At 41.1% G+C, this 9,521-nt stretch overlaps 1 protein-coding gene across 1 annotated transcript; it reads left to right on the top strand.

Moving 5' to 3' along the window:
* The first annotated feature begins 328 nt into the window (after positions 1 to 328).
* LOC307107612 (uncharacterized protein) lies at positions 329 to 8,454 on the top strand. Its single transcript, XM_079784956.1, has 4 exons — positions 329 to 445; positions 5,086 to 5,381; positions 5,475 to 5,527; positions 7,210 to 8,454. Exons 2-4 carry the CDS (start codon positions 5,156 to 5,158, stop codon positions 7,270 to 7,272), a joined length of 342 nt encoding a protein of 113 aa, XP_079641082.1. The 5' UTR covers positions 329 to 445; positions 5,086 to 5,155; the 3' UTR covers positions 7,273 to 8,454.
* The last annotated feature ends 1,067 nt before the right edge of the window (positions 8,455 to 9,521 follow it).

Genomic DNA, 9,521 nt, shown 5'->3' with positions numbered 1-9,521 from the left:
ACAGTGTCAAACACTGTTTCTGAGTAATTAGATCAGGCAAAGACTCAAAGCCTCCAGATACTGCTTCTGTCTACAGACTGACAGGATTCCTCTTGGATTGTCTGAGAGCAAGTATCCACAACTGTGGCGAGTTTTTTTTTCAACAAGGTGGGGTAATTGCTTCTGCCTGGAGGCTCATTGTTACTCTCAGTCTCTTATTGGGCCTCAGACACCCCCACCGTGGGGCAAGGTGTTTTCCATTAGGTGGGTCAGCTGTCTTCCCCCCAGGCAAAGCTGCCTGTATAGCTAATGCTGCCTGAGAAAGCTGACCTCCACAGCGTGAGGGAAGGACTCGACACTGGAAACTGGGATGTTTGCCTTCTGAGCTCTTAGCCAGAGCCCCCAACACTGGCTTCTGCTCATACAGCTCCAGTCCCCTCTGCCCTCCCTCTGCTGGAGCCCAAAGGTAGGTGGCTCAACAGGGAATTTTGTGCGTTGGCCCTTTAGGAGGGTGCCTGCATTTCCAGCCATCTCTCCCTGGCAGACAGCAACCCCTTTTCACAGCCAGATATTATGTGGGTAGCCTTCTCAGTTTTGGTGCTCTCTGCCGGGGGGGCCAGCTTGGGGATTAGACCCCAGAGTTCTCAGTGGCAACCTCCCATGGCTGAGGTATCTCTCTGGAACTTCAGTTGCTGTCTGTGGGCACCCAGCCAGCCCTTTTTCACGTCTACCCCTCCTACCTGTCTCCACTTTCTGTCCTCGGGTATCAGGGTCCTCTCGGCGAGATTGCCATTGATTGTTCAGGAAGTTTTTCTGTATTTCAGTTGTAGTTCCAGTTTGGTCCTGGGAGCCTGTGTGTGCAGCATCCACTCACTCTGCCGCCATTTTCAATCTTGATTCAGTGATCATTATTGTATAAATCTTGTTTACTTCTACCTGAATTTTTCTGGATTATGTATTTAGAAGTTGATTGGACATTGCAAAATTGCTCTCCAAAGTGATTGTCCCTGCTTATGGCCCTACTAGCCGTGGGTAAGAATGTTTATTGTGTTAACCCTCACCAACACTTGGTATTATCAGACTTTAAAGTTTTCCCCAATTTGGTTGGTATGATATAATCCCTTGTTTTAATTTGCCTATTTCTAGTTTCTAATTAGATTAAAGCTTTTTCTAAGTATACTAGGTACTTAGATTTCCATTTCTGAGAATTTTCTGTTTATATCCTATGTTGATTTTTTTTTTTTTACTAGATTGTTGGTCTTTTTTTTGAGTGGTGTGTAAAAGTTTTTTTTTGTTTGATTAATATATGTTGGATGCAATTGTTGGTATTTTGTTGGTATGTGTCTTACAAATATGCTTTTCAGATCTGTGACTTGCTTGTTTGATTTTGTTTTGTTTTCACTTCATTTATGGTAACTTTTTGAATAGTCTCTCCCCCGCCTCTAATTTAGTTAAATTTATCAATAATTTTTCTTTATGGTTATGATTTTTGTCTAATTACTTAAGAAACTCTTTCTTATCCTGAGGTCATAAAATATTCTCTTTTGTTAATATTTTTGTAAATTTCGAAGTTTAAAAGTTTACTTTTCATAAGTAGGGCTTTAATAAACTTGAATATACATATATTTCACATAATGTGAGGTAGAAATCTAATTGTATTTTTCATGTGGATAAACAATTGTGCCACCAATGTTTATTGACTAGCTCATCCCTCCCCGCAGTGATCTGTAATGCCAGTTCTATCATGTTTTAAGTCTCCTTGCATGCGTGGATTCTCTACCATCCCATTGCTTTATCTGTTCCTCTGTCAATACCCCACAATCCAGTTTATTTGAGCTGTATAATATACCTTTCCCATTTAAAGGGAAAACCTTCCTCCCACTTCTTACACCACGCACTCCTGCTCTGTCTTCTTTTTAGACCCTTACATTTTTAAAATTGTTGTACTCTTCCCTATTAAGTTTATTATAGCTTGTCCAGTTTGCAAAAGACTACAAGAAAATTTTGGTTGACATTGCCTTAAAAGTAGAAATTAATTTGGGTGAAAATGCATATCTGAAATTCATATCTCTTAGTATGTAATATATTTCCAGATTTCCTTTTGTTTTACTGTTCCGTAATTTTCTCAAAAAAGTTCTTATATCCTTATTGTTAGATTTATTTCTAAGTTTTTAAAGTTTTTGTTGCTATAATTGATTGACTGGTCAAATATTCGAATGGAACAGGAACTTTATTATATGCTGATTTTGTTTCTAACAATTTTGGTGAATTAACTTATATATTTTATTAGTATTTATTTTCTAATTTCTATGGGTTTTCTTTGCAAATAATTGTCTTTTGAAAATCAAACTGTACCTTTTTTTCAATATTTCTATTTATTTCTTTTTCATCGTTTATTTCATTGTTTCAGAAACCTATTCCAATGTTTAATGGAAATGAGTGTAAGACACATAGTTTTCTTCTTGATTCTTATTGGAATACTTCTGAAGTTTAACCTTCATTTTACTAAATAGCTTTTCCTTGATGTCAGTGTGATAAGCAGTTTTATTATGAACGAGTCTTGCATTTTTGTTTCTGTGTTTGTTCGAGCCCTTGACAATGTCATCTCCCTTTTGACCCTGAATGTGTAAGTCAGCCTTCCCTTTGTATTTTATGTGTCATTGCTACGTGTTAGATCAGGCGGGATTGCCCAAGTGTGAATTACTATACTCTCCATCTGATAGTTTCATAATCACGTTGTGAAAAAGAAGAAAGAATTATAGTTATCAAGTAATCTGCCTGAGATATTAAAAAGTGGTTTTCAGAAAATCCAAGTTTAACAAGTAATTGTGGCATTTTCCAAATTCCTAGATGTTTACCACATTTTATTTTCATGGCCTCATGTTGGATTAAGCAAACATTTGAATATGAGTTACCTTCTCTGGAGGTATAACTCTTATATTTCCCTTGACAACCAGGGAAATAATTTACTGAGTTACCAAAGATTTTTCAAAGTCCTGAAGCTTTGATAGTCTCTAGCAGGAGTTGGCAAACTTTTTCTGCAAAAGACCAGATAATAAATATTTTTAGCTTCAGGTCCATATGGCCTGTGTCACAGTTACTCAGCTCTCCGGTGGCCGCACAACCACAGACAGCACACAGCGGCCTGGCTGTGGCTGTGTTCTGGTGGCACACCGTGCACAAAGCATGCAGCAGCTGAAGATGCCCCGGAGGCCACAGTCTGCCTTCGCCCGTCCTCCAATCATCTTTAGAAGTGAGCTCTAAATTAGCTTTCAAAAATATAGTACTATTATACAAAAATGATTAAATCCATGAATAAAAAATAACTACACTGCCCGGGCCGGTGTGGCTCAGTTGGTCGAGCATTGTCCCATGCACCAGGAGGTCACTGGTTGGTTCCAGGTCAGGGCACATGCCCAGATTGCAGGCTCGGTCCCCAGTAGGGGGCACGCAGGAGGCAACCTAATGATATTTCTCTCTCATCAGTGTTTCTCTCCCTCTCTCTTCCTCTCTGAAATCAATAAAAACATATTTTTAAAAATAACTACACTTAGTATTTTCTAATTGATTATGTTAAATAGAAAATGAAATAGTATTATAAAAAGGTTCACATGCTGCCAATTTCTTTTCTGAATGCAAGACAAAATAAATAAGGCAAATGTTCAGAAAATTAGATGAATACATTTATTTTTATTGCTGATCAATACATAGTAATAAGTATATATTATATAACTTGCTAATAATATTACCAGAAATTTATATATTAAGATTTACAAATTATAGTTTCTGGGGGTGTAATTCTATCAGAACCCATGTAAAGCAAGAGTGTCCCTTTACCGTCTAAATCGTTTGAGGATGTCTGGTCCCACTACTGGAGGTGATACTAATAAGACCATGACACATAACACAGAAACTCCAAAGTCAACATCCTGCTACACACCCTCAAAAACTAGCTGCCAACGAGGGAAAGAAAGGATTGTCTACAAGTGGTACGGAGAGCTCCTTGGCAAGTATTGTCTTCTCAGGAGAACTAAAATCGCCAGGCTTGACCACAGCAGCGATGGGAAGCAGGCTGGGAGGGCTCATCCTCACCTTCCTGTTGTCTACACCTAACGCCCGTTTCTCGTACCTGAAGTAGTATAAGGTCTGTGCTCTCCCATCAGAACGTACACACGAGAGGGCATCCAATGTTCCTAGGATTTGCAATGCTTGGCAAGTGTTTGAATTCCTAACTTAGACTTCACACTGAAAAATTAAAATGTCTTCCTTTGCTAAAAGGTATTCCAGGGAGTTGTGAGGAGATTGGGCAGCGAGGAGCTAGCAAGGATCGTTTGGTGATGGGAGGGAGGTCATCTTGGGGTCCCTGAAGTCCTTCATACCTTTCAGGTCAGAGACCCTTCCCACCGGGACCCGGGCCAGTTTGGTAAAGATGCTGTGAGGGGAAAAGACCTAAATGTGGTTTCTGGACAAAGTCCAGGAAACAAGCTGACGCATAGAATTTAGGACGCGGCAGTCACTCAGTCGCATCGCTGTGATGTTTCCTCGCTCCTGTGTGTCTTCTGGGAGGGTCAGCCGCGGGGCACATGGACACGCAGAAATCTCTGTTACAAAGGACACCAGCTTTGCACACAGGAGCTGAGAGTGGTTCCAGGTGCAGAGCGCCCAGGAGTGTGAGCTGCTTTTAGAGCTTCTGGGATTGAAAAGAATCCAGTGTAAACGAGTCTAGAACAAGCCCTAGAAATGTGAAATATTTGAGGAAGTACTGAGTTTTGGATGGTTCACCTTAAGTCTGAATGAACATTTGTCAAAAATCAGTGTAAGAAGCATAATGTTAAATTTATTTTTTTAATTAAAAATATTTTTATTGATTTCAGAGAGGAAAGGAGAGGGAGAGAGAGAGAAACATCAATGATGAGTGAGAATCATTGGCTGCCTCCTGCATGCCCCCTACTGGGGATGGAGCCTGAAACCCGGGTATGTGCCCTGACTGGGAATTGAACCCTGACCTCCTGGTTCATAGGTCCACGCTCAACCACCGAGCCACGCTGGCCTGGTGCATGAGGTTAAATTATTCCAATGATAAAACCTGCGCCTTTTGCTTCATAGGACAATATTTCTGGTCAAAAGGAAGATTCTCAATACTAAACCTGGGAGGACCGGATGTGGAGGGCAAGCAATGCATTGTTTTAATAAAAACACGGCCGGAGGGGAAAAAAAGAAAAGAAAAGAAAACCGGCCAGGCTTCAGTGTGGTCATCGCGGGAGAACAACTGGGGGGAGACGCCTCTGCTGAAAGGGTCAGTCGTGTGGTCGTGCGGCTGTCCCTGCCAGCTGCCAGTCTGAGAGGTGAGACCAGGCCAAGGAGAAGCCGTGCTATTGTCGGCGGCGGCCACCGGAAACCAGGTACTCCAGGCACTTCAAAATCAAAACAAAAGCGGCAAAGGGAACTTAGGAATAGAGCCTCTCTGAGCTAATTTGATTGTACGTTTCTTTAAGGCGGACAGCCACCTGGAAGCAGTCATAACCACAGCAATGACACATCAATTCTGGTGAGCAAACTAAGTTAAATATCAAGAACTAATAATATACTGTCTTGGAAGTAGCTGTGAGTTTATTTACTTCTTTTTTAGAACATTGCTAATAGCTACAAATGTAGCATGTATCCATTATTTTATCCCCACTGAAAACAGAATTATTGATTTCTACTAAAAAAAGAGTATAAATACATATTTCTAAGGCTGATAGGAGTTATGTAATAACATCAAAAATATTACTGAGAACTCAAATTTTTTTTCCGGGAAAATGCTTTGAGTATTAAACTTCAAAGTGATGTAAATAGAATGTCAAATAATAATGTGTGTTTGGGTATTTACGTATTGTCTATTAAAAATTATTTGGTTATTGAGGCAGCTATATGATCTGTGTAAGTAATTAGAAATTAGTGTAAAGGGTTCCTTGAGTCTAGTCAGTACCTCAACGGTTAAGATAGTTCCCAATTGTATTTTTAAGAAAACATATGATTGGATAAGCTTTTCCCATGGCAGTTAGTACAGGCTCCCTCACGGAAGTAGTAGTTTTGGTGACATGGGAAAGAAGTGAGGTGTAGGCTGTAACTCTAGACAGTAAGCTTCCGATGCCAGAGAATGAAATGCCTCATGTTATTATACCACTTAACCTGGGTGAAAATAGGACAATATTATTCAATTTTTACCAGGTTTCTTTCATTTCTATCTAGAATTAGGGATATGTTAGGAGGAGACAATGGATATAAAACATATTTTACGAAGTTCAATTCATTTAAAAGAGTTCAGAAAGAATTAATCCATATTATTCACCAACTAATCAATGATTCACTAGTTCCCAGGATTCTGGTAATATTAGCTTGGCTCTAAAACAAAACCAAATGTCTTTAAAGGAATTCTTACGTCAGAAATAAGACAATTTAAAAAATTAGAAAAATAATATTCTCAGTGGTGAAAGTACAGTCACTCAAAATTTTAGCTTTATATCACGTGAACAGTTCAGTTGTTAAAGAGCCTGAATATATTCTTCCTAATAATATGGATCAGGGCTAATCCATAGTCAAATTACTCTTGACTAAAGGAGTATGACATCTTACCACTGAGGTGGAAATTGATTACATTAAGGTTTGTTTTTCAGGGGCAAAGGTCAAATTTCCATGCTTATTCCAATTTGTGGCATGAGAGTGAGTTAAGGCACGTCAGTACACCGAAGACCGTGAATCAGAGAGGTGTCCTGTCATCACGTTTCTGACTGTTTGATGCCAGGCATGTTTGGAGATCCCATGGCCATTCGCTCCTCCACAGACACAATGAACTACGGCTTGCCATTCCAACCTGCTCCTGTATATTATTTTAGTGGCATTAGCATTAAAATAAATTCCTTCCAGATAAATGAATTCAACCTAAGTAAGGTGACACATTTAACACTCCCCCCCCCCCCCCAATTGTAGAACATGCCCCTCTTTAGAGTTAAGATTAGTTGACATCCATTTGCCCCATTAGTTGCTGGAAACAAATTGGTCAAATAGCGTTTGACTAACATTATGAGATGAGGAGCTCTCTTTTAATGGTTCTGATTATGCCTTCCTGGCTACATGCATGGCCTGCGTTATTGGTCTGCAGATTACGTGGAACGTATAATCAATCACACCGTATGGAGTGCACACATTTCCCTCTGTCTTTGACTAACCCTTATTTCTCTCCTGAAGACATTTTCATATACCTCAACATGTGTAATCAAGGCCAAGGAGAATATGATGAGTACTGAGTGATCAATAGTTGCCCAAGCCAGATGTGTCAGGTGTTAATGTCGTCACACATGAGTTTGCAGGCTGGGACTTCTCAAAATGGCAGAACAAAACAACTGGAACAAATAAACTGGTTAAAGCTGATCATTTTCTCCGACAACAGAACAGTGACTGGCCATCTGCCGTGGAATTCAACTTCTGTTTTTGGGATGCTTTGATTGCTTGTCACCTCAAGTGTAGTAGAAAATTCCTTAGATTAATCAATAAATTGTCAGTAACCTATGTTTTTTAAGAAAAATATTGTGATATGTGGATAATCAAACTCACGAATCTGGGACAAATGGATAACTCTAGACATCAAGGGAATCACGTAAAAATGATTGTAAGTAAGGCTGTCCTACATACATCCCCAACACCGAGTCCCTGAAAAACAAACTAGTTTTCCCAATCAAGGTCATGTTCAGCATGAAGCATTCTCACTGTTCTTAAATTACTTTCTGGAATGTTTTTTAAAACACCCCGTTAGGTATCGGGAGGAGCAGAAATCTGACAGGGGAAGGAACGTCATCAGAGCATCTCAGAATTGGAAGGGACAGTGTAAGTCATTTAGAATAACTGTGTTCTAAACTTGATTCATTGAACTACCATTCTCACAATTTTCCCTGTCATAACCTTCTTCATTAGTTCTCTATTCTTGCGGTAAACAGTCATCATAAACGTGGTGGCTTAAACAATACAGATGTGTTGACCTTTAGTTCCGTAGGTTGAGAGTTGGACGTGGGTCCGATAGGCTAACATCAAGGTCGGGCAGTACTGCATTTCCTTTCTGGAGGCTCCAGGGGCCAAGCCATTTCCTTGCATTTCCCATCTTTCAGGGGCCACCCGCACTCCTAGGCGCGTGGCCTGCCTTCCTCCACCTTCAACACAGCAATCCTGCATCTCCTTGATGCTGCTCCTGTCCTCATGTCACTCTCTGACCACGCTGAGAGAAGTTCCTGTTTTAAGGACTCATGTGACTGGGTTGGACCCACTCAGATAATCCAGGGTGAGTTCCTCCTCTCAAGCTCTTTAACCTACTCTCACCTGCAAGACCTCTGTCACCAGGTCAGGCCGTGTAAACGTTCTGAGGAGGATGTGTGTAGACATCGTTGGGGGGCCGTTTTTCTTCCTACTATACCTTTTACTATAAATAGGTGTTTTTATTTAAGTTGACTCACTCATTTACTTAGATTTACTTTGAAAGAAAAACGTCCATTACTATAACAGGACATCCACAGTCGGGATCAGTTCAGGTCCAGTTCAATGGGTATTATTGCCTCTGAAGACTCAAAACCCACTGCCCTCTTGGTTGAAAGGAGGGTTAGCGTGTTTGAACAGTGTTAAAGGGATATTAGCACTACATGGAGGCTCTTCCCTAGGCAGTAATAGAAGGATTAAAACTATAATTGAAAAGGAACCCAAAGGTCTGATAGGCGTGTCAGTGATTTTGAATGCACTGTCCATGCCATGCCAGAAATCACTGTATGGTCTATTTCCCACCAGAAATCTCTGTCCCACGTTCCAAGAGGTGCACAGGTATGCGCTCCGGTCCCTGCTGGTGCAGGAGGTCCCCTGCTATAACCCATGCCCTTCAGTCCTGGGCCTGGGCAGTTCCTAGTGGTCAGAGTTCTGATCAACCAGGCCAGCTCAGCTCATTTATCCCGGTTGTTTTAAATGTCTAAGCACATCACATGTGGCCCTGCATGTGGGGATGATGGTATTTTTAGGGAGTCCTACACCTTTGTCCTAGCTCCGTGCTCTGTAACAATACAGAGCAAGTGGCATTACCCAGCGGGGTAGGCTGAGGAGAGCAGATAGAGTTGGAATCAGATGATTGGGGTTCAAGTCGCAGCTCTGCCACTCGTGGATTTTAGAACAAGTCTGTTTTTTTAGGCTAAAGAAAGGGGGACAGTATAATGATATCACTAACAGCTACAAAGGACTTTTATAAAATAAATGTGCTGGTAATGTGAAATCTTCTAAGTCATGAACTTGGGGACCGTATAACTGATGGTTCCGATGGGACATTCTGCGAAGGAGGGCGCTGTGAAGAGCTGTTGCTGTCAGGCTGACATCAAGGTTCGGCGGAGCTGCGTTTACTTTCCCGAGGCTGCAGGGGGCGACTGTGTCGCTACAACAGCCATAACGGGCGCTGCCCTCCTCAGTCAGGTGCAGGGTCCTTCCACACACAGGGGCTTCATGCATTTCAGTCACTGCTTCCCGTTTTTCTAAAT

Source organism: Cnephaeus nilssonii (genome assembly GCF_951640355.1).
Source record: "Cnephaeus nilssonii genome assembly, chromosome: 11".
Lineage (NCBI taxonomy): Eukaryota > Metazoa > Chordata > Mammalia > Chiroptera > Vespertilionidae > Cnephaeus > Cnephaeus nilssonii.
Note: the sequence above shows the minus strand (reverse complement) of the source record. Positions and strands in the feature narration are given on the sequence as shown.